This window comes from Plectropomus leopardus, chromosome 12 (assembly GCF_008729295.1).
Source record: "Plectropomus leopardus isolate mb chromosome 12, YSFRI_Pleo_2.0, whole genome shotgun sequence".
Taxonomy (NCBI): Eukaryota; Metazoa; Chordata; class Actinopteri; order Perciformes; family Serranidae; genus Plectropomus; species Plectropomus leopardus.
The window spans coordinates 18,508,582-18,536,300 of NC_056474.1; the positions used below are offsets into that span (position 1 = coordinate 18,508,582).

At 39.5% G+C, this 27,719-nt stretch overlaps 2 protein-coding genes across 3 annotated transcripts; one reads left to right on the plus strand and one right to left on the minus strand.

The window, feature by feature from the left end:
• Positions 1 to 9,619, plus strand: LOC121951268 (integrin alpha-6-like; the record flags this gene model as incomplete). The annotated part of the gene is made up of 13 exons (XM_042497533.1): positions 1 to 89; positions 209 to 362; positions 459 to 542; positions 634 to 713; positions 2,828 to 2,905; positions 2,994 to 3,096; positions 4,389 to 4,559; positions 4,725 to 4,826; positions 4,946 to 5,056; positions 6,359 to 6,454; positions 6,959 to 7,087; positions 7,250 to 7,329; positions 8,313 to 9,619. Coding segments are annotated over 12 exons (1,242 nt in total), but the record flags the coding sequence as incomplete, so codon positions are not given.
• Positions 9,620 to 9,680: 61 nt separating this feature from the next.
• Positions 9,681 to 25,097, minus strand: LOC121951010 (neurabin-1-like). Of its 2 annotated transcripts, none has more exons than XM_042497170.1 (18): positions 25,038 to 25,097; positions 22,252 to 24,256; positions 20,958 to 21,090; positions 20,199 to 20,319; positions 19,975 to 20,079; positions 18,949 to 19,039; positions 18,721 to 18,864; positions 18,442 to 18,495; positions 17,821 to 17,921; positions 16,821 to 16,949; positions 16,570 to 16,666; positions 16,412 to 16,481; positions 15,577 to 15,713; positions 15,258 to 15,487; positions 14,199 to 14,264; positions 12,684 to 12,888; positions 11,463 to 11,651; positions 9,681 to 10,366 (listed from the first exon to the last, which is right to left on the minus strand). In XM_042497170.1, the coding sequence occupies exons 2-18, from the start codon at positions 23,992 to 23,994 to the stop codon at positions 10,118 to 10,120; spliced, it is 3,864 nt and encodes a 1,287-aa protein (XP_042353104.1). In that variant the 5' UTR covers positions 23,995 to 24,256; positions 25,038 to 25,097; the 3' UTR covers positions 9,681 to 10,117. The 2 variants fall into 2 exon arrangements, with proteins under 2 accessions (XP_042353104.1, XP_042353105.1); XM_042497171.1 differs by lacking the exon at positions 25,038 to 25,097 and adding an exon at positions 24,945 to 25,011.
• Positions 25,098 to 27,719: the final 2,622 nt, after the last annotated feature.

Here is a 27,719-nt window from a genome sequence, read left to right on the forward strand (position 1 = left end):
AGTGACAATGTTTGTCAGAGCAACTTGCAGATGAAATATCGCTACGGCTACATGACAGCTGACGGAGACACGTTCACTCCATTAGATCTGTGAGTGGAAACTAACACACACACACACACACACACACACACACACACACACCTTTATCACAATGATATCATGTTTATATGACATATGTCCATGATTAACAACTTTTTTCTGTTAAAAGGCAGGACAACGTGCCGGTGATCGAGCTCAGCAACCAGAAGGACATCGCTTTGGAGGTCAAAGTGACAAATATGAACGGAGATGATGCGCATGAGGCCTCTTTGGTCGCCTCATTCCCACGCTCCCTAACCTACTCCGCTTACCACGTTCCACCTGTGAGTCTTTCTTTCTCTGTCAGTCCCTCTCTTTCACACACACACACACACACACATGCATTTGTAGTTCTGATTGTAACATGTTATTGATTTCAGGAGAAGCAGGTAACCTGTGTGGCCAATAGAAACGGTTCCCAGGTTGATTGTGAGCTTGGAAACCCGTTCAAACGTGACTCAGAGGTGAGAGGAAAAAACCTTTGGGACACTGTTTACCTCTTCTACACAGGTGGCACTGTTAATACTCACATAATGTCTCTGTGTTTATACATAGACAACCTTCTACATTATTCTGAGCACATCAGGCATCTCTACTGACACTAAAGAAGTGGAGATTGATCTTCAGCTAGAAACGTAAGTATATCAAAGCTTGCAAATTGTATCAAGCAAAACACCATATGAATGAATAGTTCTACAAATACAGCCAGTGTGCTCCAGGACTGTAATGCCATTACCTTAATTATGCATGGCAAGGGACAGTTCTCTTCCAAATCAAAATCGCCTGTTTTTGGCTGGTATGCAGCATGTGGGGCAGCCATTAAAACGCTTAACTTTGTGAGTGACTGAGTTATGAAGTTGCTCTGTTGGTTAGTGTGACTGATGGTGTGATGTTGCTGTTTACCCATTAGCTGTTCTTTCTTTCAAAATAAATTAGCCCGGACATGCTGACCGTCATGTTATTCAGTATTTCTGTAACCAGTGTAACATGGCAGCATGGTGGGAATAGCAAGTGAGACAGCTAATGAGCCATTTGCGGTCTTTATGTCAGTCTTGGAGGGATGAGAGAGAGTATCATCTCATCAGTTTTTTTGAGGAACAGCTGTGTCTTTCAGACACCAGCCTTACATGTATTAAAACATTATTAAATAATGCGTGTTACAGTGTCAGAACAGGTGCCGCTGCTGTTATAAAGAGAAGAGAATATCAAAAACTGATTGAAACTGAAAGTGAATATTACATGTTACAGTGTCTGACTGGGTTAGGCCACAGTGACAGAATTCTCTTGTTGTTAATTAGCAGCGATAGGACGAAACACAATCTCATATTAAGTGGAGCTTGGCTCCGATAGTGGCCGAAGGCAGTGCATCCTCCGCCAGTCACACGGGGACATTCATCCCCCGGTCCGACTGGAGCTGCAGAGGGAGGATGTGTTAATGATCAGCAGGCATAGCTGCAGATTACAGCTCTACAGAAAGAGCTGTGTGACTGTGTATAACGTTAATTTAGTGTTCTCCATTTAAACATGTATTGAGGCTACATGGATTTTGGGCTGGACTGCAACAAAACATTTCATATACCTCTGATTGCTAAACAGGGGGTCCAGACCCCACTATGGGGCGCCAAAGCTTCCCAGGTGGTTGTGAGGCCTCCTTGATTTTAAGAGCTGTTAAAGAATTAAAAAGTATGTAAAATAAAATGAACATTAGGCCTATCTAAGCATTCCATTAATTTCAGTGAAGATAAACAAATTTAATTATATATATATATTTTAAGTGTAGATCAGTGTTCAAGGTGTACTTTTTTTTTTCAATCTCATGGGCCACAGTGAGGACCTGAACACAAGCTGTATTCACAGAGACTTCACTCTCTGCTAAACAGCATTGTCTTGTCGTAGAAAATATGGCGAGGCAAAAGGAATTTCTCAAAAATGAAGCCTTTAAAGAATGTATGACTTCAGGTATACAGAATCCTATAAAAAGTTTCAACCTATATCAAGAAAAGTCATCTCTGATGCAAAATTCACTGGAAATAATCTGCTTAAAATTCATCATAATAGATAATCTTACACAAACTTCCTGTTGTAAGCATTTGGATTAATTGTGCAATTTATCAGTTTTTCTCTACTGATATTGTTATGAATTCAATATATCATAAAATATCCCTAAAATACGCATTCAGTGTACTCAGCGGTAGTAAAGAAGTCCCTTAAGGAAAAAGATTGATACCAGTGTGCACAGTCCAGCCATATACTAGGTTTCAACCTAGTCTTATTTAACCTATTTTTTCTTTCATCTGTAATACTATTTTTCAGTCTAGATTGTTTTGGGTTTAGTTTCCGAGTGTTAAAGATATTAGCCGGAGAAATGTCTGCCTTCTGCCCAATTTAATGGAACTCGATAGCACTTGGCTTACGGTGTTTAAAACACCAAAAAATTTAATTTGAAAAAAACTCAACAGCAATGTCTCTTTCCAGAAATCATGACCTGGTTACTCAAGATAATCCACAGACCTTGTTAAGCAGTTTCATTTAGGAACTATTCTCTTTCTACTGAACTACACCCGTCACTGGTATCACTGTGCAAAGGGAGTATACATCTACTCATGGTCAAGATGTAAATATTTATGGCTAACTATGCTGTGAGGTTTTTCAAATGTATTTTTTTTCCTTTGGGATGAACTGTCCCTTTAACATTTGTAGTACATTAAGATTTTCTGACTTGGCCTGTGTGTGAATTCTGATCTGACAGGACAAGCAGCCAGGGGAAAATAGCCCCTGTTAAAGCGAAGGCAAAGGTGAACATCGTATTGCAGCTGTCTGTATCAGGGTAAGAAATGCACACGAAGAGGATCTCATGCCAAACACACAAGTCTGCACAGATTTATGTTACTAATCGCAACCTTCTGTCTTTGCAGAGTTGCCCAGCCATCTCAGGTCTACTTTTCAGGACAGGCCAGAGCTGAGACAGCCATGAAGACTGAAAATGACATTGGCAGTGCCATCACACACCAGTTCAGAGTGAGTACAGGATGGCTGCAAGATCAGGAGTCATTTTCTTTCTTTAGTTGCTACTTCCTCTTATGTATCCCTATATTTCATTGAAATGTTTCTTAATTCCATATACTGCATGTACATGTTATACATGCCGACCTTAAGACCTCAAAAATAGGGAGGGTTTTGAAACAAAATTGAGTTTTTTTGGTGGTCAAAGGTCAAATTCACTCTAGCCTCACTTGACATGTATTTGGCCATACCTCAAGAACTGATTTGCTAATTATGACAAGTGATTCAGATTCAGAAAAATGTATTTATCCCAGAAGGGAAATGAAATAAAAAATGTCCATGCTTCAGTACATAAGTTAGTAAACATAAATGAGACTTTTGATGCATTGCATTGCACATCACATGAAATACATTCATAGATTGTATGTATGGGTTTACCTGCCATGTGAAGAAAACAGACACAATAACAAGCCAACTATGTGGTTACATCAATAAGGTCAAAGGTCAGCTTCCCTGTGACATAATAATGTATCGCAAAAACACTTCTTTGGTCATTACTCAACATCATATTTCAGAAACAGAGGGGGAGACATTTGGCCAGGTACTGAATTAGTTACTATAATCTCAGGTGCCCACCGTGATCTGTGTGTGTGAAGCATCCATGTTTTTATGGAAGTAAGTGAGTGAGATAAGTTTATTTATTTAGCACATTTCAAGAGCAGAGGTCACAAAGCAAATGACGAAAGAATGATACAGAATGATTTGTCCTCTTGCATGAATCTCTGGTATAAATTATATTCATATAAATTGATAAACTTGTATCAGTTTTCATCAGTTCATTTCATCCATTCCCCTGTGCTCGAGGTAAACATCAACATGGCATGCTTGCCACTTTCCCTTCGATCTTTATGTCAGAACTGGAATTATTTTTCCAGGATATATGAATTTTTTTTGAGTATTTCTTTCTCTTTGTACTCATTTCACTCCGTCTCTCACGTACTGAGGAGGACGAGGCTCAAGAAACTCTTGTCCGCTTCACAACAGTAAAGCTGTATGGTTTTACTGGTTGACTTTTAGAGTTATACGGTTTATACACCATATATAGTGTCAGAAACAGTTTGTGATAATGAAGGGGAAAAAATATCATAAATTGGGAGGATTATGGAATAATTGTGACCATAGGAGGAAACCAGGTGATGGCACTGAAAAAACAGAACTCTCACAGGAATATTGGGAGGGTTTGCATGTATAGTGCACGTGCTTTAGTTGGTAAATTCTTACCATAATTTGTACCAATGTTTTTACAGATAATTAATCTAGGAAAAGGCTTGAAAGACTATGGCACTGCCACCCTCAACATCAACTGGCCAAAAAAGACGGATAAAGGAGGGTGGCTGCTCTACCTGATGAAGATTAGCGCCACTGGAGTGGAACAGTTGGAGTGCTCTCCTAATGCAGAGGTCAACCCTCTACAGACGGTCAGTGACACCACTTTTACGCGTTGTATACTTTTTCACTTTCTTCTTTATCAGCAGTATTTGGTGAACAAAGCAGACAATTTTACACTTATAGATTCATTTTTTTAACCAAAGAACTGAAGTTAAATTGAATAGTTAAATGTGCTTTTTCTTCTCTGCTAAAAGGAGACAAGTAACAAGAGGACGCGAAGAGCAGCAGGAAACACCCAGGGAACTAATGAGGGCACGATTTCACGACTACTTGACAATAAGAACTTTGAAACTCTGGTAACACTGCACTTCAGGATATAAAAATCTCATGCTTTATCTTACTAGATTTTATGCACATTTTCAGTCATTGTAAGGGGAATCCAGTGGTAACTTTGTGCCTCTCTCTATGTTGACAGTCTTGTGGCAAGGGGGCAAAATGTGTGATGATAAGCTGCCCCCTGCGGGGCATGGGCAGTAATGCAATCATCACTGTCAAGTCTCGCCTCTGGAACAGCACCTTCTTAAAGGTAACAAAGTAAACATCGGGATTTGAGATGGTTAGCAACTCTGTGCTATTGAGAAGCAGCCTCACTGTTCTAACAGGGTGAAATTATAAAATATATTGCAATTTTAAAATGTAAAATTGAAATTTAATGGTGGGTTGTTCTAATTTTCTTGCTTTTTAAAAATTGAGGCTCTGGCAAAAATTACATATACTTTCAGTTCTACATATGTAAAGAACTACTTTTTGATAGTTTTTGAACTATTTTGAACTATTGCAAAACACAATAATTGGTGTCACACAAACACCCCATCCCCCCAAAAAAACAAACAAAACAACAACAATTAAATTTGTCAAGATTGTCACAGTTTAATTCAACTTTTAAGTATTGTCATTGCCACTCTATACCAGGTGTTCAACTTCTTCAAGAGTCTCAGGTTTGTAATATTAAAGGCAAACAAAAATTGTGGGGACATATGAAGCAAATTACTAAAATTTAATATGCAGACATAATTATAAATTTATTTAGAATTTTAAACTTTTAACCTGTACATAAATAATGCAATATAAATGTAAGAATTTCATAATAGAGCACTTTCACATTTTCACAAAGCTTTATTATAAAAATAAAAAAAATCATAAATTATCATCAACATGTTTAGTTTAAATCATGTTGTAATTACACTCAAAACATCATATGAAAAAGGGAACTTACTAGAAAACCTCCATGTGGAATTATATAAAGGAGACTTCATTTTCTTTTTTTTATTTTAAGGTTTTGTAATGAAATTCAGACCATTATATAGTATCTAACCACTACTTGCTATGTAAAAATAAAGTGGTGTAATGGCGTCCTAAGCAGCGACCAAAGTCACACTACCTCTGTGTGTGTTATAATCCAAGGTTCTTGTGATAAGTAAAGTGATAAGCATGTTTATGTCAGTGCATGTGTGTATCTTACTGGCTAGCGTATTGCCCTCCCTCCACACCAGGCTCACATGGTGGTTACCGCTGACACTGGGATGATGTATTCACAGAGTTGTAGCTCCCACCCTCAAGTTCCCCCTGGTCAACACTGTTGGCTCTTTCAGCACTGTTGCTGTTGTTGAGTGCTGTCTATAGTTTCATTAGCGTTAGCTTGCTAGCTGCCGGCTCAGCAGCTTTAATGTTGAGAACCATGTCCAGACAACCTATGTCCTCTGAATTTAGCATAGAGCCTCTATAAAGGTCAAAGGACTTATTGCACAAATGAATAGTGCATATGTTTTTTTTCTTGGATTATTCCCAACAACAATTAAACTCTACCTCCTTCTTTTCTTTCAAACAGGATTATTCCAAGCTCCATCGTGTGGAGGTGATAGTGCCGGCTTCTCTGCATATCGATAGCACAACGAAGAACACAGTGGTGCATGCCGAGACACAGGTAATTAAAAACAACAGAAAAAAAGTATTTAGGATGTGACAGTACTGGATCCAAGAGGAGGACATGATTATTATTATTATTTGTGAAGCACTCATGTTTTGACAGACATGGACGTAGACTGTAACTGCAGACTGACTGGTGCACAGCAGCATACAACTGTAAAGCTGTAATTCTAGTTTTAATGTTTAGATCTTGAGCAATAACCTAAACCTTAAAAATAACTATAGTTTAGTTGTCTTTAAAAAAATGAATGAAATTATAAGATAGAGGCCTAATATATGTATGTTTTTTAAATTTTCTTACACTCCTTAAAATCAAGAAAGCCTTGCGACCCCTGTCAGGCTTTGGCGACTCCTAGTAGAGGTCAGAACTCCCAGGTTGGAAACCAGTTTTCTATAGCATGAACATAAAAAACCTAGACATGTGTTTGCTAAAAATACAATAAAAGTGTAGTTAATACTCAGATCCAAAAATGATCATCTGCTGCTGTATCGTGTTCTCCAGGTGAGACTGACAGTGTTCCCAGAGAGGCGCGCGGACAAGTACGGAGGAGGAGTGCCATGGTGGATCATCGTGCTGACCATCCTGTTATTGCTAATGTTGTTGGCCCTGTTGGCTTTCCTCCTGTGGAAGGTAGGACTGAAGGACGTGGGGCAGGGACCCATCCTGACCCTGCTGTCAAAAACATTTAATGAACGTTTGCGACAAACAGTTCATAAAGTTTCATTTACAGAGCAACTGTAGGTATCCATGACCGCAATAACATACATTTTCTGAAAATTTTCCTCTCCTCAGTGTGGACTCTTTGGAAAGAAGAATAAACAGCACCTTTCAGAATAAGAGAGACTTACAACCAATGCATAAAAAGAGAGAGGGTAATATTACCCGGCCTGCCATGAATGAGTGAAACTTTGTCTCTTGCTCCTTTTTGCTGAAAATTGTGCTTCCTGGTATGAGACAGACAGCAACTCTCACACTGTGGCATGAATAAATGCTGCCAAGAGTTTATGCCTGATAGATTTTCACATGATTATGTGTGAATCATTATGGTTTACCTGCATGGGTGATGGCTGATAATCAGTGACTGAGGAACTGCATCATGGGGGCTGATCTGCATCTCTTTGAATTTCTGTCTAACTCTGTTTTTTTTTCTTTTTGTTGCTATTTCACATGCAGTCACTTAGTCTGAAGGTTTCTTCCTCTACATTTCCTTTCTTTAAGAGACGTGCCAATGACTTGTCTTCACCTCTTAAAGGGATAATTTGGATTTTCTGATGTGGGGTTTTATACGGTACTTTTTCATAGTCAGTTTATTCATTTATTTATTTATACTGTATTCAATTGAACATAGGTTAAAAATGTTTTTATTTACGTTTTACAGTGTCCCAACTTTTTTGGAATTAGGGTTGTATTTAAGCCACCTAAAAAAAGTTAGTGTATGCTAAATTTAGAATATTATCACCAATTTACATTGTCCTGAGGCAGGCCTTTATGATGGGGGAAATGAAGGCGCTATCTATGCTCTTGTAAATGCCATAGGACATAGGACATGTATCCATACATGCCATAGGATAGTTTTAGCCAGTCGAGTCTGTTGGCTTTGATAAGGCATAAGGCCTGCTTCTCCAAACTGGAGGCAAACTGTATGCAAAACACTGACTATGGATAAGTACCTCATACAACCTCGCTTCAAAAGATCTGAACTATGCCTGTAATGCATTCACTGCACTTTGGCTTTTGCCTGTTAATCAGGCTGATGACATTAAATATCTCATCAACTATCTTTGCTTTCTCTGAATATCTTTAAAGAAGATTTTCCCCAAAAGAAGCATTGAATTTCTCTCTCTCTTCTCTGCAGTGTGGCTTTTTCAAACGTACCAAATATGAAGACAAGGTTCCTAGTTAGAACGCTGTGCGGATCAAACGGGAGGAGAGAGCAATCAACCCCAAAAATGGTAACTGGGAAAACTTGGAAAAGAAGCCGTGGATGACAACCTGGCACGACAAAGAACACTATTCTTAACAGCCAATAAGATCTGACTCCACACAGATTTCCTGTCACTTATTGATGAACTCCCAATTCGACTGATTATTCCCTGCTTTTGTCTTTGCACAGTGTGGATTGTAAATACCAAGAAACAAAGAAATCATTGTTAAACAAAGGAGAAATGAAAAGTATTTATGGGACTAAATTCTTTATCAAACTTTCTGCTTCAGGGTCTGAATTGATCTCAGATAAAGTCTGTTTGATTCACTGGAAGTAGAGTTGCAGTGTGGGAGACGTCCTTCACAACTACTGTCTGTCAGAGCTTGTTTTGTACATTTACTGCATTCACAGTGTTGACTGGGGGGGAGGGAGGGTGGGAGTGTTTTAAGAGTTTTTGCACATTTTTTGAGGTTTGCAGAACTGTTTTGTATTTTTGCTTTTTGAGGAATACTTTGTTTCGTGCCCTACAGGCCAAAGAGTCATGCAACGCATACACAGTTGACGTTTTTTTCAAAACGTGCTATTTCGCTTATTTAAAAGCCCATTTTTATTATTTCAAATGTTCATCTGCCTCAACTGTTGATCCATCAGTGTGTTTTGTGTTCAAGGTGCCTCAGGTTGTTCATTAAGGAGTTGGGCTGCACCCAATCGATTATTTTTTTTCTAAAGTTACCAGAAAATGTAAGACTGCTAAAAAAAATGTTTGGTTATTTATGGTGCAATGTTAGTGGTGGCAAAAATTAGTACTACAAACAGAAACAAATTCCACATTGATAAACCTAGTTTATCAGGCTTTGGTGGGGACAAAAAGTAAATAACAAACCACTACAGGATGCTTTGCTTCGTGTGTCTGTGCATGGCAGTTGTACTACTGTGATAAGCCAATTTAGCTGCAGCTGTGGGCTGTAGCTCGCTCTCTGGAGGAATCCATGCTTTGACTAGCATGGTCAAAGCACAACTTACTATATTGCTACACACCGATGAACGTTTTGCAAATCAACACATTTCTGTTATTGATTATGTTGATGAATCGACCCAGCCCTGTTGTAGAGATAAGCACTATTATAAATCTACTACCAAGTCCCTGCAGAATTCACTTTTTATAATTTTATTCACTGGCTGTAAATTAGGAAGAGTAAGAGTGAACAGAGTTTGTTAAATAAAGCGTTTAAATGCCATATCCTCATGTTTTGTATAAGATTATTCAAGGCCACATGAATGAGTGTAAGACAACAGGAGGAAGTTTAAATCATTATTTATTAAGACATAAAAAAGCATTTACAGCAAATACCTGAGTGCCTAAATCAGCACATCTTTATAATATTAAAATCATTCTAAGGATAATTTAAAGTTCAGGATTTTTAAAAAAATGTCACTCTGAAACAGTGGTTTGTCACACACTTAACTGACAAAGAGTTACGCATTTGCTGTGATTGTGAACTTTGGTGCTGGAGTCAACATCTGCTCTGGTCCAAAGATCTATCAGTTAAAATCAACCTATGGTCTGTATCCTAAATGATTGCTATAAAGATGTGAAAAACGAGAGGATATGTGCAGTACATTTAGCCGTTTCTATTGACTGAACAGAAATGGGTTCAAGTGTATTTTTGTGCGCGTTAGGCTGCAAACGCGCCCTCATGCTGGTGGTGTATCTCCGACATCACCTCTCTTTCCTTTTACAAGAGCGACTCAGTTCGTACAGTTTTCCCACTGTGTATGGCATCTCTTACAGACTTCCCCTCCATCATCATCCTCGCCCTCTCTTTGTCCCCACCCTCCTTATCCAAAACGGCATTCTTCTCTTTCTCCTTTTCCTCTTTTGACCTCTTTTCTCCTTTCCTCTGTCCTTTTTCCTCTCTTTTCTTTATCTCCTTCAGCTTCCTCTTCAGGGCCGACCGGTCGCTCTGACTGCACACCCCCAGAGCCTGACAACAGAGAGGAGGAACAGGGCACGTAAAGTCAAACAGAAGCTACTGGACAGCGTCAGGTTAGTGATCTTCTAACAAACCAGATTTCAGTTCTTAAAAGGGGACAGACGCTATCTCAGTAAAGTACTTATTACCAGTTGAAAGCATTTCTATGTTATTTCAGATATCGCCATATCAACTGTAAATAGCAGGAAATTGCAGCAGAGATGTTTGAAGTTTCTTGGGGTAAACAAAGAGCACCAAATGGGTTTTTTAAGGGATAACTAATATTTTATCTTGGACTCTATTTTCTATTTTTTTTTCAATTATTTTATTCTTTTAATGGTTTGGATTTCACTTATTTTATGCATTTGTCCATTAAAATAAACAGCAATTTTAGCATGTATAGAGCCAGCATGTTTTTATATCCGACTGGGTGAATTAAGGGTTTAATTCATCCAAACCAGAACTGGTAATTGTTGGAACAGTAGAAAAACAAAACAAGGCAACTTTTGTGTTTTATTTTGTTTTTGTTGACTTTGAATGAAGTGTGTTTTATGAAGATAAAATTATGTTTAGGGTATGGTGGATTTGGAAATAGTGATTTTGTGTCTGTTCTGGTTAACCTAAAAGCTCTTATACTTTGATTAAAAGGTCCATCCCTGAAATAATTCTTTCATTAATGTTGTCAGGCACTTAAAATAATGATCTCAGCTTGTCAGTGGCAAAAAGAAGCACTTTTAGTGGATGTACACTGGAAGATGCACAAGTGCCCACTAGCTTTCTACAGCAGTCTCGCTCAAGAGAATAAACACCAAAGTGTTATGCATGTTTAAACAATCCTTTTAAAATTTCCACATTTTCTACTGACATTAAGACTACCAAATCATTAACTGACTAAGTTTGAAATCGTAAAATCAACATAAAAACAAAACATTTCCCCAGTTCCTTAAACGGCTCATTTGTTTGAAGGTTATGGATATGAACTAAATAAATGAAAGAGTTAAACTTTCCAAAATGTTTCCAAAATTTCCCAGAGTGGCTAATTTAATGTGACCCATATGTCTCTGCCTAACACATCTGATAATTTTTTTTTTTTTCATTATCTGCTCACCTTGAGCTTCTCACTGTCCATGTTGAGCAGCTGTGTCCCATCCACACCTCTTGCAGCAAACTCGGACGCATATTCGTCCATGTTCATGGCGATTAACCACAGACACACCTGCTGGTTGTCCCACTCCAAGACGGGTCGACTTTGCCACTGGTTGTTGTTATTGGTGGGAACTGGGTCATCGTCCAATGTCTGACAGGACACCAGAGACAATACGCAGAGTGAGAAGAAGTGAAGGATAGAAATGAGAGGAAACTGTAATTAAGCAAGAGAGTAGGCTTAGGGAGAAGAAAAGATTGGACAATGAGTGCTCCATAGGGTAAGAAGAAGAAAACTGGAAATACCGCCACGTGGCTGTGTGCCTCCCTGCACCAGTCAAGTTGCACTTACAGTTTACATCCATCGATGAGAAAACATGAATATCAGCACATTTTAAATGTGAGTACCCGAGGTTCTTGAGTTAGGGCCAAAAAGAGCTTTTACGAGGTCACCGTGACCTTGATGTTTGACCAGCAACCACTAGGTTATAATTATTCAATTCTCGAATCCAAGAGGATGTTTGTGCCAAATTTGAAGAAACTCCCTAATGCCATCTTCAGATATTCCGTTCACAAAAATGAGACGGATGCATGAACACAGTGACCCTGATTCATAAAATCCTACTAACCATGACTGAGCATTCTTAAGACTTTTGAAAGATTAGTTTACCAATTAAAGGCTTATTTTAGGCCTTGTAAGACTTTAAGGGACCACCAAAATCTAATCAGCTCATCACTGAGCCTAAGTGAATATTTGTGTCAAATTTTAAAAAATTCCCTCCAGGTGTTGTTGATATATCTTGTTCACAAGAATGTGCTGGTCGGACGAATGGGCAACTCAAAAACGCCGTCCTCAGCTATTGCTGGGGGGGAGGCATAAAAAGGAAGGGAAGGACAGACTCACCTCAGTGGAGGAAAAGGTGAAAGTGTGTCCTGAGAGGGAGTGATCAGAGACATGACCCACCATGCTGGAGCTGTCCACTGGAGAGCCAATACTCTGGAACCAAGAGACAAACACCCTGGCTGCCTGCACACTCTGCTTCACATCTGTTGCATGCTCACCCATGCGTGTGCTTATTTAAAAAGAGATTTCTATTTTATGGGAATTCTAGAGCTGTATATAGATTGGAAAGTGACAGGAGGAGGCTGGCATGCAGAGAAAGAAGGCTGTAACATCTTTTCTTACCTGATCTCTTCTTCCTGTGGTGGTCAGGTACGGTAAGCTGCTGCTGGACACAGACCGGAGTCTCTCCCTGCCTCTCTCAACACCCACTTCTTTTTCTCTCCCGCGCTCTCCAAACCAGGGGAAGGGCAGGCAAGAGGGCATTGAGGTGACCGAACCTGACGGAGACACTCCAGCGGGCTCATCCACCAGGTCTCCACATGACCCTCTGGTAGATATAAAAACAGTTAAATGTTAACTCATTAGGTAATTTCTTTATTTCTGTAAATTGTGGAGTGCCTCAAGGCTCTTTACTTGGGCCTCTGTTGTTTCTAATCTATATAAATGATCGAGCAATGATATCTGAAAAAAGCATTTCACATCCTCTTAGCAGATGATACTAATATTGTGTTATCATCAGCAAACTTTGGTTCCTTGATCAGAGAAGCCAATCATTTCCTGTCATGTACTCAAAAGTGGGTTCAAATGAACTTTAAATGTCAAAAAATTTTAATTTTACAGAAACAAAACAAGAGTTAAACAAGAGTTATCCAAAGGAAGATGCTAAACTTTTTTATAAATAATACAGAAATTAATCAAGTCTCCTCTGCAAACTTCTTACTTGGAAAGACCACATTGAGTTTGTATGTAAAAAAAACTAAAGTCTCTTGGAATCATAAGAAAACTCAGCTCAGTAGTGAATCAATCATGTCTACTAACACTCTACTATAGTTTAATGTTTACATATCATACTGTAACATTGTTTGGGCCATTACGTATCCTTCTTCCCTGCAAAAAATTTAGTTAGTGCAAAAGAAATTTGTCTGATTGGTGATTGTGTCAAATCGCTGGTAATCATCGGCACCTCTGTTCAAGAAATTAAATCTTCTGTCCATTTTTAATATCAATATATATTAAACAAATATTTTTATGTATAAATGTATGCTTAAAATGCACAGCCTACCAGATGCATTTCATAACTTCATAACATTTATCCCCCCTATTACCGCCCCTAATGTGTGTCAATGCGTTACAATGTTTCGTTTACCGTCCCGTACGTTTCTTCAGTTTTGCTGTGTCTCGTCTCTCCTTCATGTATGCCATCTAGCTGAAATTATGTTTGAATCTGATGTGCTTGAAAAATGCTGGGCAAGTGGAGCAAGAAAAAATAACATATCATGGGTCTTTTTAAAGTCATGGAAAAGTTTTGAAATTTTGTCCACAAAAATGTGTGGAAACCCAGACTATAGTGGTTTAATGGCGTCCTGAGCAGTGAATGAAGTCACGCTCCCTCTGTGTGGGCGGTACTCTCTTTTTAGTAGTCAGTACGGCCGTACATGCATGTGGATCCCAGTGTGTGTATCCCACTGGGTAGCTAATTACCGTCGCTCTGCAGGGGAACTATGGATGCAGATCTTGTCAAAAAATGTGAAGAAAACCAGGAGATTATTTCTACCTGTCAGCTATAGCTAGCTTAATGTTATATAAGTCAGAAACCCATTTTGCTCAGTTTGGTTTTGTGTATATGTGATTTCACACCTGTTGTTCATGGAACTTTTACTGTGTTTTTCACTTCTCCTTTTGCTGAGAGACTTGCGAAGGCCACTGACAAAGAAACAGACCAGTTATTAAAAGCATCAGGAACAAGAATACCACCAACAAAATCACCCATTTTTCAACGTGGACCCTTTATTCCCATGTTTTTGTGTCTAATGAGAACAACAACTTTTTAAAACTGGTCCAGTATTGAGCCAGCGTGCTGCATAGTGCTGGCAATGGTGAAACCTACTGCATTGTAGCCTCCGGGGGCAATAGTGCACTGTCCATGCACATTCACTTAAAGGGCTCATCGTTGCCACTGAAGGGCTCATATTATTATTATCCTTCTGTCTGACGATATTATGCAACGCATCCCTACATCCCTACAGAGACAGGCCTTTTTGTTAAAGAGTGGAGTTTAAAAAAAAAAAAAAAAAATTCTTAAACCAGACCTGACATGGCATTTGCCATCCCACCAAACTCCACTGAAATAACCCAATCATTGTAGTGTATATAGAGAGTTGGTGATTGTTGGAAAAGTGGAAAGATGGATCATGACGGCTTTTCTGAGTTATATTTTGTTTCTGTTGACTTTGAATTAAGTGTGTTTTATGATGATTAAAATTGCTGTTTATTTAATAATTTAAAAAGAGTTTGGTGATGTGATTTCGAGGTTGTTTCTGACAAAACACAAATGATCTTACTCTTCAATAAAAAAAGGGTGACCTCTGGAGGAATGTTGTTAGACACAAATATCAATCTGAGCCCCTCTGTTGTGGAAACAAGCACTTCTTGGATGTAAATTGACAGTGCATTATTGCCCGAAGTGGTTACATTGCAGCCAGCTGCAGTGCTCTCATTCAATTCATTAATTTCAAAAACAGTTTTCTTCAATAATCACTTAAAAAAGGTCTAGGCTGAAAAATACAGAATTCACTCTTTAACCAGCCAATAAAGCTGACAGAGAATCTAAATATAAACTACTTTAATAAGGAGAATATGAGACAAATATTTGATGGTATTATGATCTAAATCCAAGACAAAAAGACAAAAAGTCACCTGAAGTCAGGAAATTTCTTTTTGGACTTCCTGGATGTGGAGGATTTGCGTGGTGAGGGAGTGACGGTGTCAGTGATGAAGATGGGAGGGGTGAAGACAGAGCTGGTGGGAGGTTGAGGACTGAGGACTGAGAAAGACGAGGTGCTGGACAGGTCACTTCTGCTGCTCCTCTGCGGCGCTGTGGGTGCACACAGTGGCTGGCTCTCCTGCGATTTGTGAACTTCATCTTCCTAAAGGCGATGGAGGACGTGTGCGTTAGTTTCACAGCTGGAAGTAAGCAACTTTAGTGCTGGTCACATGTTAGAGCTCAGTCTCTTACCTGTTTTCTAAAGCTCTCTCTGAGTTTGTCTCGAGAGGGCGGTTGGCGTTTAGATTTCTGGGCCAGCTGAGCTCTGGCTATGTGAGCACTGGAGTCTAGACGTCCTGTATCTGGAACTGGAATATACCAGTCTGGACCTGAGACACAACCACAGTTCATTTTTACTAAGTCAAACAGCAGGTTTTCATTTACAGGTAGAAGTCATTGTTTTTACAGTTGCAATTAAGTCACAAACGTGTCTGCACAGCCATTCTTGTATTTTAAAAGTTGGAAGTTTTATTGCAATTCACTTTTGTTACCGTGTAGTTTTTGTACATGTTCAGACAAAGTGGATCTAGGGAATTAAGTGCTGACTTGCTAAGAAGGAAGCACGATAATATGAGCTGATTCAGGAAATAAAGGAAATGAATTGATTTGTAGTACTTTTTAAAAATAAAATACTTTAATCTTTGGGCTTCAGGGAGATTATCACATATTTTCAAGTCAACAGGTTATAGACCAAGTGAATTCACAAGTCTTTGGTGTTAAAGTCTAAGGCAAGTGGTGATTCTTATGACTTTATCAAGGTAAGTCCAAAGTCATCAAATTGTGACTCAAGCCTGTTTCAAGTCCAAGTCATGTGACTCAGGACCAAAACCTCTGCCTAGGAGCTTTCATTTTCTTACCTTAATTACATTGATCAAACGACACAAAATGCTTTGGATTCTTCTGAATCTATTAAAGTAACTTCATGTCAAAACTTTAAATATTTAACTGCCAGCAGCTACACAAAATCAAAGCGACATACAGTCAAATATATGGTACACTCTACAGTTACAGTAAATTAGCTGCTTACCTGTGACTGATGGGTTTGCAGAGTGGTTCTTCCCTTCAGGTGCAGGCTCTTTTCTCTCTAGCTGTGCTATCTGTGATAAGCAGTGTGAAACAATGACTACAGAGAAATGGCAGACTCAGTACAGTAAATCCATACAGGCCTGAGAAGTGTCCTCTCACCTGGATTTGCAGTCTTTCAACTGTCTCTCTGTGCAGCTTATCTTTCTCCACCATTTCTCCTCTCAAGTCTGCTTCTCTGTTCTCCCTCTCCTCCTCTCTGAAAGAAAAAAAAAACAAGGTTTGAAAAGTTTAATTCCAAATATATGCAGGGGATTTTACATCACACAATTTTACTAGCTAACAAAATACACTGCTAATTCATAAAGCAATATTCCCCATTGTCAGAGTGATAAACTGGACTGGATGCATACCTGCTCTGGTACTCTCTGACCAGTCTCTTGGCCTTGCTGTATTTGATCTCTAAGGTCTCTGTTTGGCTCTGGGCATCAGCCAGTCGCTGGCTCACAACCCTGCACAATGTCTGGGCCTCTTGCCAATACCTGATCAAAAGAGTGACGTCGTTATCATTTTGATAATATTTTATGTCATGATCATTTGGCTTTAGGCTCCCACCCATGTAGGGACAGTTCAACCCAAATTAATAATGCATTTACAATTTTTCCTCTCACCTGCAGTGCTGTTTATCAGTCGAGATTGTTTTGTTGTGAGGTGTAGAGTGTTGGAGATGTCGGCTGTCGAGATGCCAAATGTAATGGAACTAGATGACACAGCAGCAATGTCTCTTTGCAGAAATTATGACTTGGTTGTGAGCAGTTTTAGGAAGGAACTATTTCTTTTCTATGAAATCACACCTGCAAATCACCGGGGAGAAGGAAGTGTGCATCTACTACTAGCTCACTGAGCACCTCTGAGCTAGCTAACATTACAGCTCAGCTGAGGACGCCATCAATGTTTACATCTTGTGCTGTCACGAGCGTCTGATCCTTAAGTACATGCGTGTGGTAGAAAAAAATAGTTCCAACATGAAATTGCTCACAAAAAGGTCTGTGGATTATCTTGAGTAACCAGGTCATGATTTCTGGGAAGAAACATTTCTGCTGAGTTTTTCCAAATGTATATTTTTGGCGCTTTAAGCACCAAAAGCTGAGTGTCGTGTAGTTCCATCATATGTGACAGAAGTCAGACAGATATCTACAACCGTCTGCAACTCACACCAAAACAATACAGACTTATAAACAGCACTATAGGTAGGAGGAAAAATGTGTTTTTGATTTGTGCTTTAACGCTAGATCATATATACTTATAAATTAATCATTTGTTGTGTCTACCATGGCAAAATACACTTCTTTTTATTCACTACAGTGAAATGGACACAAATAGAGACAGAGCATAGAGTGTATTGCATTGTACTTCTCTAGTTTCTCAGCTTTCTCCTCTCCGTCCTCTGCTCTTTGCTCCAGATCAGCCCTCTGGCTCTCCCAATGGGCCTGCTGCTCCTCCCAAGCCTTTAACTTGACGGACAGGTAAAAGCAAAACATTATGTATATGAATGTCCGTGATTAATGTCGTAGTATGCACAAGGGGAAAGAAAGCACTATCAAAAGGCAAAAACACAACCCTTTTGTTGTACACCACATGCCAAAAACTATTCTTAGAGTTGGAAAAACTGCACTGCTTCAATCCTCTTACTTCAAGGAGTTTTGACACAACAAATGAAGTACTCACTGATCTAACACAGTTGGGGAGAAGAAAGCCAGATTTTCAACTGAAAAGCTTTTGCCAACCCAATTATGTCACAGCGGTGATTACTTCAAGGCAAAGGCAGAAAAAGCAGGGCTGACGCGGAGAAGTGTTGGAAGACGGCCCGTGTCCTAGTAACTCCACGCCGAGCCTTCTCATACACAGTTAAAATGGGTCAGACTGTTCCAAATGTGGATGCAAAGGTAGTGTGTTAAAGTGAATACAGTTATTGGTTTGTGTGTGTGTGTGTGTGTGTTAGAGAGCGATCTCAATCTCAGCAGAGTGACCTACCTTTTCTCTGGCGTGGTGAAGTTTGGCTGTTCTGCTTCGTAGTTTTGACTGAAGCTATAAAAACAGAAACGGTGAAAAACCATTTGATTGTATTACAATTTTTAGGAAAAGAAATGTTTTGGGTTTTTTTTTTTTTACTATTTTGACATTTTGTCAGTATTTGTATTCTGAGACACGTTCTCTGTTGTAGTGTCCTGTTTTCATTTAGCACTGACCTGATAAAAAACGGCAGACTTGGTGTATACACCTTGTTTACGAATGCTCATGAGCATGAAGTACCTGCTGGTATTTGAGGCAGAGCTGGTAGTTGTCCAGACTTGAAAGAACAGCCACGTCTTCCTCTTCATCTTCCTCCTCTTCTTCAGCCACTGACTTCTCTGACAAGCTGCCGTCAGTATCCTCATCCCCGCTTGCTTGTCCCTTCTTCATATAAAACAAACACAAATTAAGGAAATCAAACCACACGCACTAATTCATACAATCAACTCTTTCTTTTAGGAGACACACCTTTCTGGATGTTTTATCCATTTCCAGGCTTTCGTTGATCAGCCGAGCTACCTCGCTCTCCACGCCCTCCTTCTCTCGGCCAATGAAAAACCTGCAGCGAACAGAGAAATCAGGGCAAGCTTTGAGCAATCGCATGACCAGGTAAAGCACAGGTGTTACTAATAACAGTAAATTATGACCGTGTGAAAGCGTGCACAAACACTGAAACTGAAGCAGCTAATGTCTACGATACACTAGAAGACTTTGAAAAGGCCAAAGTCTCTCAAATCTAAAGACAATTGGCCTCATTCCCAAACCGTGCGTACGCACAAATCTGTGCTTAAACCATGCGTACTCACGTTTTACGCACAAGTCTGTGATTCATCAGTATCTTCTTGAACATATTTTTGAGGACAATATGCAAAATTTTTGGAGGGTTTGCTAAAAATCATTACACCCATTCACAGATTTGTCGCTGAAAGCCTATTTTTGAAACCCCGAATTTCACTGGACAAACATAAAGCTCATATGGATGTTTTGAAGAAAAAATGCAGTCATTTCTGGCATCAAAAGCTTTGCTGGCTGGCATCCGGATCTGAACTCTCAGGTGATGAAGCATTCTTCAAAGTGCCACTAATGTGGATTTAGTGTTTGTGAAAGGCTGGCAGACAATCTGAACACTGTGGTATAGTTTAGAAAATGGTTGCCAGTAATGACAAGTATATATCACGTCGAGCTAATAGGGTAAAGCATCCAAGGTGATGTTTTTAAAGGACTGGTGTGAGTCTTTAAAACAACATCAAAAAGAGAGAAACAATAGATTTATCTTGCTACCACTGTTTCATCTTTAAATAACTCTAATTACGTAACAACCTTTTAGGAGTTTGACTCTGTTGCTGATCAGTGAAACAGTTTTTATTTATAAAAAAAAAAATGCATTGTGATACCATGTCTCCAAATCACTAATGGGAAAGACTTCACACTCCACCACGCTCCCCAAGCAGCAGCGGTGTATACAAAGAGTGGGAAACATTATCTATGACTTACTTGACAAGACCTGACGTATTCTTGAGGACTGTGGCTGCAAATAGCTGGGAGACTCCGACCAAACTCACCCCGTCCACCTCCACTATCTGGTCATTCACCTGAATCCTAACACACACACACACACACACACACACACACACACACACACACACAAACAAAGTGAATCTCATGTTATTTAGCCACACATACTCTGCAGTAAACAATAGACTGATGTTGAAATGTACCTTCCATCCTTCTGTGTTGCTCCTCCTTCGGTGACTGTCTTGACGAAGATTCCCAGTTTTTCCAGTCCCTGATCAGCTCCTACGCCCATTCCTATTATGCTGATGCCCAGACCCTCGTCCCCTGAAGGGAAAATACATTAGGAATTTATCCACAAATTACCATCATTAGTTAGGTGGCACCATAAAAGCTCCTCTAAGGAGAAACCTGCTACTTGAAATTAGGTCTGCTAATGATTGTTTTCATCGTCAATTAATCTGTTTATTATTTTCTTGATAAATTAATTAATTGTTTGGTCTATAAAATGTTAGGATATGGTAAAAAAAAAAAATGTCGATCAGTGTTTCTCAGAGTCAAAGATGGCCTCTTAGTATACTATATGTAGATGTCTGCTTTTGTCCACAACCCAAATATATTCAGTTTACTGTGTTAGAGAATTAAATAAACCAGATAATGTTCATATTTAAGAAGCTGGAATTTGAGAATTTTGACTTTCTGTCAACAACTAATCAATTAATCATGGCAGCTCTACTTGAAATAAAAGTGGAAGGTGTTAACGTTGTGATAAGTCTACATATTAAATGTAAATTTCCAATGCATGAAAGATCTCTAAGAGTGATGCTACTAGATAAGACCATCGTGATTTCTTTTCACGTTTTTTTTTCTTCTAGGTTCAGATGTGGACTTGAAACACATACAGACACCAAAAAGACTTAAAGAAACAAAGAACGGCAGATGTGTGAAACAGCAGTTATAGACACCTTTCTCTATCTCCACTGGAAAGACGTCCATCCTGTCCACTCTCTTCTCCAGCTCAAACTCAGCCGAGGCGGACACCGGGTCAATGTCCTCATTGTGTCTGTCGTACTCCGCATTCGAATAAGTGTTGTACACCTGAAAGACAGCATTCAGTATCAGCTTTAGAGATAAAATATTTGTGACATTGGATGGTCGGCACGCCCCCAGTTTAGAGAAACAGGCAGGAGTACCGACACAGATGCTAAACAATGTACTACTTTTCTGTCTTTTATTATGTTGTCTTTTGCACCCTGGTGGACAATAAAGATATATTCTACGATTCTACAACTAATGAACTAACCGATGGGGGCAGGGTGGACCGCCAACTCATGCTCTGCAAAGTAAAATTACTGTTTTTGTCAAAAGAGTCTGGTGTCTTTGAAGAGAGCATAGATAACATCTGCAGTGCCCTGTTAGAAAGGGCTGTCTGATGGCAAGGTGAAGCAGTGAAAATATTCTAAGTAAAGTGTACACTCAAACTGATTTAGACTTTTTAGGTGGCTGAAATACATGTTGCTGCTAAACCCATCCCCAGCAGTACATTGCTCAGCTTCCATGTCAGCACTACACCCTATTTCTGTAAACTGGGGGGGTGTCGACCTTCATCTACCTTGTGTAATACACTTAAAAAAAAATCCAAACTACCCCTTTAAGTCGCTGTGGCGGCCTCAGCTCATGTTAACACCAATGTCAAATTTAGCTCAACTGCAAATACTGTTTCATGCACTGACAGCTTTTACATGTGTTCTGCACAGAGCAGACTGTAAAGCCAACCATCTGCAGCTATTGACACAACAAGACACTGTTTATGTTGGCAAATCTGTCAGAGTGTGAGAGTCAGAAAGAGAGAAGTGCACAGACTTCAGCAAAGTGTTAACTCGTAATCATATTAAAAAATATGACACTACACGGACCGCTGCTACTAAAGTTTCTGATGAACTGAGCCAGATTAATGCCATTCACACCCACAGGAATGTTTTCTTTGCTTTTATATTGAGGCAACTCTGAGCTAAGCACTGACAGAATGAAGCATGTGGGATCTTGCCTTTTACTCCTCCTCTAATGGATTAGAAACATGGCTTTGGGCTAACACTTCTCTTATATGGATTCAAACTCCAACTAAAACCGACAGTCACACAAATCTACAATAAAGAGCTTCTGTAAATGCAGGGATTTAGAAACAAGTGACCCTGCAGCTGTCAGTTAAATGAATAATAAATGCAGAAAGCCTGATTTTGGATCATTTGTTCTCCTTACCTTGATTGGTGCTGAGGAGAACCTGACCTTTCTCTTTGCAATCTCTGCTGCATCCTCATCATCGGTCAGTTCAGGCACTCCGGGGATTTCCTCACACTGCAGTAAATTTGCACGTGTAGAGTTTTCCAGTTCCTGTTTCAAGTGCTCTGCGTGAGACTGGGATTCCTGCTCATACACAAAAGCCTTGTTCTCAATCCCACAGATGACTGCAGATCCTGTTTGGTCCACTTTGCCTCCTCCGACACCACCTTCTCTGTGCTCCTCACACTTGACCTCCTCTCGCAGCTCACATGTTGCACCATCATCTTTCTCTGTTTTCGCTTCTTGACTTTGTTTACATTCTTCTCCATCTTCCCTCTTTGTCTCAGCTTCCTTGTCATTACCCTCTTCTTGCATGATGCCCCTCTCGGTCCGTCCAGCACTTTCTTCCACTCCTGCAACAGTTTTTTTCTCCTTTTCTGTTGACTTCTCAGCCTGTGCAGTAAACTGTCTGTCCTGCCCCTCCCTTTTACCCTCCCATTCTTCATTCACCTGCTGATACTTGTCTCCACCGTCCTCCCTGTCATTGTGAATCTCTGTTTGACACGCCATGCTGGCAGATGACTCCGTCTGTTGTTCTTGTGAAGGAACAAAGCCCTTCTCCAGTGAATACGACCCTGACGTTTCCACGCCGGGCTCTTCAAAAACATCATCCACCAGCTCCTGCTCACGCTCTCCTGCACCTTTGTTCATGTACTTTTCCTCCTCATCTTTAAGCCAATTTTTGTCCTCTTTCTGCTCCTTTTCTTCCTCATTCTCATCGCTTTCCGATGACATGTTCTTTACATCAACTAGCTCTGCCCTCACTGGCTCCTCAGGGGTTAAGCAGAGGCCAAGAGATGCTGTCCTTTCGTCCTCTGTTTGTGAGTCTATGGTTTGTTTGTCGAGATAGGAGGGAGATTTGTTGGATGATTCACTTGGGCTGTGCGGTACAGGAGATTTAGGGCGCCTTGTCAGCGAGGCCTGTGCTGGAGGCTTTGGCGAGGAAATATTTATGATGGGTAGGTTTATGGATTTGTCTTTATCAACGCTGTCCTCCTCTGTATGATTCACTTCCCCACATCTGTTTTCTTTTTCTTCCACCAGGCTGACACCACCTATCCCCTCCTCCATCCCCTTGCTTCCCTTGCCACCAGTACCTTTACAAACATATCCTCCACCAGCTCCAACCTCCATCACCTTGGTCTCAAACAACCTCCGGGTTACAGAGAACTTCTGAGCCAGAGCAGCTCTGTCTATATCCACTATCTCCTCTGATCTGGATGGTTTATCTAGCAGGGAAGATTCAGGAGTAGACATGTTGGCCGCAGTGCTCAGAACAGACGAGGAGCTGACGACTGAGCGCCTGGGTGCAGAGAAGGGTGAAGTTTGGAGCTGCAGGTTGAGATTGTGAGGAGAAAGGAAAGGTGTGGAGCCAGAACTCTGCACTGGATCTTGATTCAGTTGCTGGTTGTCCATTTGCAGGAAGATGTTGTCTCTGATTTTGGTCCCCCTTGTGCTGTGGACCCTCCCTCTGCTGCCTGTGCTGGTGCTGGTGTGGGACATTTTGGGATCTGGCAGCCTGGTTGGGTGGACAGCAGCAGCTTTGGTCCCTGATTGTAGACTGGTCGCAGTGTCGAATGAACATTTGATGGCATGGAAGTCAGACTTGTAGGTTATCCTGTGAGGGGAGGCACTTCGGCCTTTGCTGTCCGTCCGCATCATTTGGGAATGGAGATTCCCTTGAGTGAGGAGAAACTGTGGAGGAGGATTGACCTGGGCAAGTGTGGAGCAAGCGGATAATGCTTGAGGATTTGCTGGCACGGTGGTAACAATAAGGCAAGAAATATGCTGGAGAATAGAGCTAGTGTGTTTTAAGAGGTTTCATTAGTGACAGCAGGTGACGAAGGCAGGCTCCTGATCTGGAAACGTCATTGTCATCAGGTAGTCTTCATGTATATTAATTCATCACCACAGCAAGAGTGTCCTGCAGCAGTGGTGTGAGAAAAAGGTGAAACAACACATTCAATGAGGTTAAGTAGTACAACGCAGCATGTCATTAACCATTTAACACTTTCATCAACATCACTTTTCTTGTGCTGCGTTTGCCTTTCATTAGCATTTAAACCTCTGAAACCTGCGAAAATTGGTTTGATTTCTTTCAAAAACACATTGAAAAATCATAATGAGCAACCTGACAAGAAATGTCCCGCAAACTGCAAAGAAAATGACTAAAATGTGCCAAGGAAATTATTTGGGGGCATTATCAGATATTAATAAAAAAAAATTTTAAAAAAATGTCCTAATTACATATTTATAATTATGTTACAAGAAAAAAATGTTTTGTTTTTTTTTTTTGTTTTTTTTTAAAAGGCACTTTCTTAAGGTTATTTTCTTGTTTTTTGTTGTTGTTGTTTTTTAACTTGTTAAACTTGTTTTGGCTTAGGCAGGCGTTTTTCTTGTAATTTTTTGACTGATTTGATTTGATTTCTTGCAAATTTTCGGAACATTTCTAGTTAAATTGCTTGTCGCCGTCCTCACACGTTTTGTAAAGAATCAAGTCAATTTGTTTAGGTTTCAAGGGTTAATTACTGCCGAGACAAACTATCAAGTGGCATGACTTGCAGCCATCAATGCTAAAATTAAAATCAGCAATTTTCAGCCTCATTACTCACACTCGCTGCGAAATGGGAGGATTAACGATGGCGTGCACCGGCAAAACACAGAAAAACGAAGCCATCAGACATTTTTGTTTCACAGTTACTTACAATCAACCTTTGGAGCCGCAACGAAGACCTCAGGACAACCGCTGCGTTCGCGTGCTGTCGGAAAATAAACGGATAAGGACAGAACACAGTGACATGGCGAATGTGTTAGGGGAAAATGCGCATTTAGGGACTGTGCGTTACTTATCAGAGTATGCAGTGACTTTGGTGTGACTTCCATTATTATTCTTATTATTCTTCTTTTTCTTCTTCTTCTTCTTCTTATTATTATTATATTTTGAGCTTCACAGAGTTACTGAGGGAAAATACATGATATTTTACTGTATAGTATGAAACCCCTCTTGTGATTTTTAGGGCATTTAAAATAAATACTAAATACAACAATTTAAAGTCGAATGTCTCTCCCCCTAAGCCTAATAATAATAGTAGTAATAATATTCTAATGATGATAATAATAATAATAATAATAATGATAATTAAAAAAAAGTAGCAAAAGTTCATTCAAATTAAATCAGTGGTTCATTTAACACTGTTGTGTTATGTAGGTGCACCGCCTTTTAATTCAATATAATTCAAAGAGGCTTTATTAGCATGGGAAAAGTTAGATTTATGTTGCCAAAGCAAGTGTGGAGTAAAAAACAAAAATCTATGCACAATAGGTAAAGATATACCAGAATTTGGTTTATATTAATGTCGCTGCTGATTTGGGACACCTCTGACACACCCACAAAATGTGAGAAAACATACCTCAAAGCCCAATACACATACTTTTCACACTGTTTTGAGGAAACGCGTAGTTTAACCTGGCAACTGTCGCAAAACTATGCACATTGTTTTTAAATCGAACATGCCCCAAAAAAAAATGTATGTGCCCTCCCCCATTTTGCACCAACCCTTCTCTCCCATAAATAACAAACAGTCCCTTAGTAACAGTAGCTGTGATTTTGCCTTTTTTCAGATATTGTATACCATTATGCATCAAATTAAGAACTGAAGCTAGAATTGATACGTTTTAGTATTGTTTACTCAACTTGCTAAGTTATATAGTGTTAAATAAGCTCAATTTAAAGGCTGGTGTGTTTTGTCCTCTCTTCACTGTCACCCTGCAGTGCACCACAAAATAAAACAGCACTGTCAATCGCCATACAAAATCACAGCGTGATTTTTCCGACAGCATTTGAACGCAGCAAATCTCAACAACCTGTCTGGAGTGCGCGCGCAGTTTAAAGGTCGCGAGACAAAGGTTGGGTCGCCTCAATAAACCAACCGACAACTAACCGAGACAAGTAGCCGGTTAACCTTTATGCTAGCTGTTTTCCACGGTTGTATCTTACCGTAGGAGTGTTTTGTTTGCAGTCAGCCGGTGCTGACGGCTCCCTCGCTGTGATAAATACAGACAGATGGCGACTCATGTCTCTAAATACTGTAAATGGATTATCCTCCGGTAATCCTGTGTAAACTACTCCAGTAACCGTGAAACACTGACGGTGAGTGGGTACCCACACTGGGGCGAGTTAGCCTACATTTGGAGGGCCAATTGTTAAATTCATGCCTTATAATTTACAGCAGCTAATATGAACCTTTTGGTCACAGTTTAGTTCAGCCTGTTGAATATTTTCATTGTTTTAAATGACAATTTGTAGCTCACTAGAGACAAAGTGTGGAGGGTAATATAGTGTGGGTGATGCTTACTATCATAACAAATGCTGCTTTTATTGCTATTACATGGCAGCTCTCCATAAGAGCCAGTCATTTAGATTTTGCCATCACACACTGCACATATAATCCGCTGTCACAAGGACAGGTACATGAAATCCTTCCTGCCCGAGGCAGTAACCCTGCACAACACCTCACCTCTGTCTAATGGACAGCTGTCAACTACATAGTCCTGTTACTCCTACCTTGCACAAAATAATTTCAGGGTCCCCATGAAATCTTCAAAAAGCCTTACAAGGCATTAAATCTAAAAAAAAATAAGGCCTTGTTTATACAAAGCTGTCTTAAATAAATCTTAAAGTCTTAAAAATGATGAGGCATGGGAAGTAAGATTTTTAGGAATTGGTTTTCTGATGTCTCATTGTAAAATCTCTAAAAAAAAATAAAGAATTCTCAACAAAAAAAAATCACATTTTATGTTTCAATACATATTTTTGAGCATAAATCTCCCTTGTCTCAAGTAACTGATAGAGGTTTGTGGGTTCATAGGTCCTTAAATTTCATTCTGATTGACTTTCAAGAAGTCATAAAAAGTCTTAAATCCCTTGTTCTTAAAGCTGTGGGAACCCTGTGAATTTGCACAAATCATTCTGCAAGTCTGCTTCACTGTATACTTATTCTAAACTTCTACCAATGTGCACACTTTTATGTTTATAGTATTTTATGTTTATAGTATATTTTAATATTGTTAAGCATTTAGTATTTTAATTTTGTATATTTAACTTTTTTTAATAGTATTTTCTTTGTATTGTATATTCTATAGATATTCTGTAGATATATATATATATATATGTCAATTGTTCTTACAGAATATGCCCAGGTTTGTTTTTTTATGAATATATTTTTTTGTCTCTTCTAGTGTGATGTATGTATCACTGTATTTTTACTGCTTCAGTTCAGTGCCATCTATCTATCTATCTATCTATCTATCTATCTATCTATCTATCTATCTATCTCTGTCTGTCTGTCTGTCTGTCTAAATCACTGTCGTATTACACTTCTATCAAA

Bases quoted from the DNA above. Each gene is read 5' to 3' on its own strand.
- LOC121951010 (XM_042497170.1), bottom strand. From the start codon at position 23,994: ATGATGCGGACGGACAGCAAAGGCCGAAGTGCCTCCCCTCACAGGATA. The intron at 19,040-19,974 runs GTAAGTCATAGA...TGTTCGCTGCAG, and splicing joins AATACGTCAGGTCTTGTCAA to GTTTTTCATTGGCCGAGAGA. The intron at 14,265-15,257 runs GTGACTTTTTGT...TTTCTTTGTCAG, and splicing joins AAGAAATTTCCTGACTTCAG to TGGCCTTCGCAAGTCTCTCA.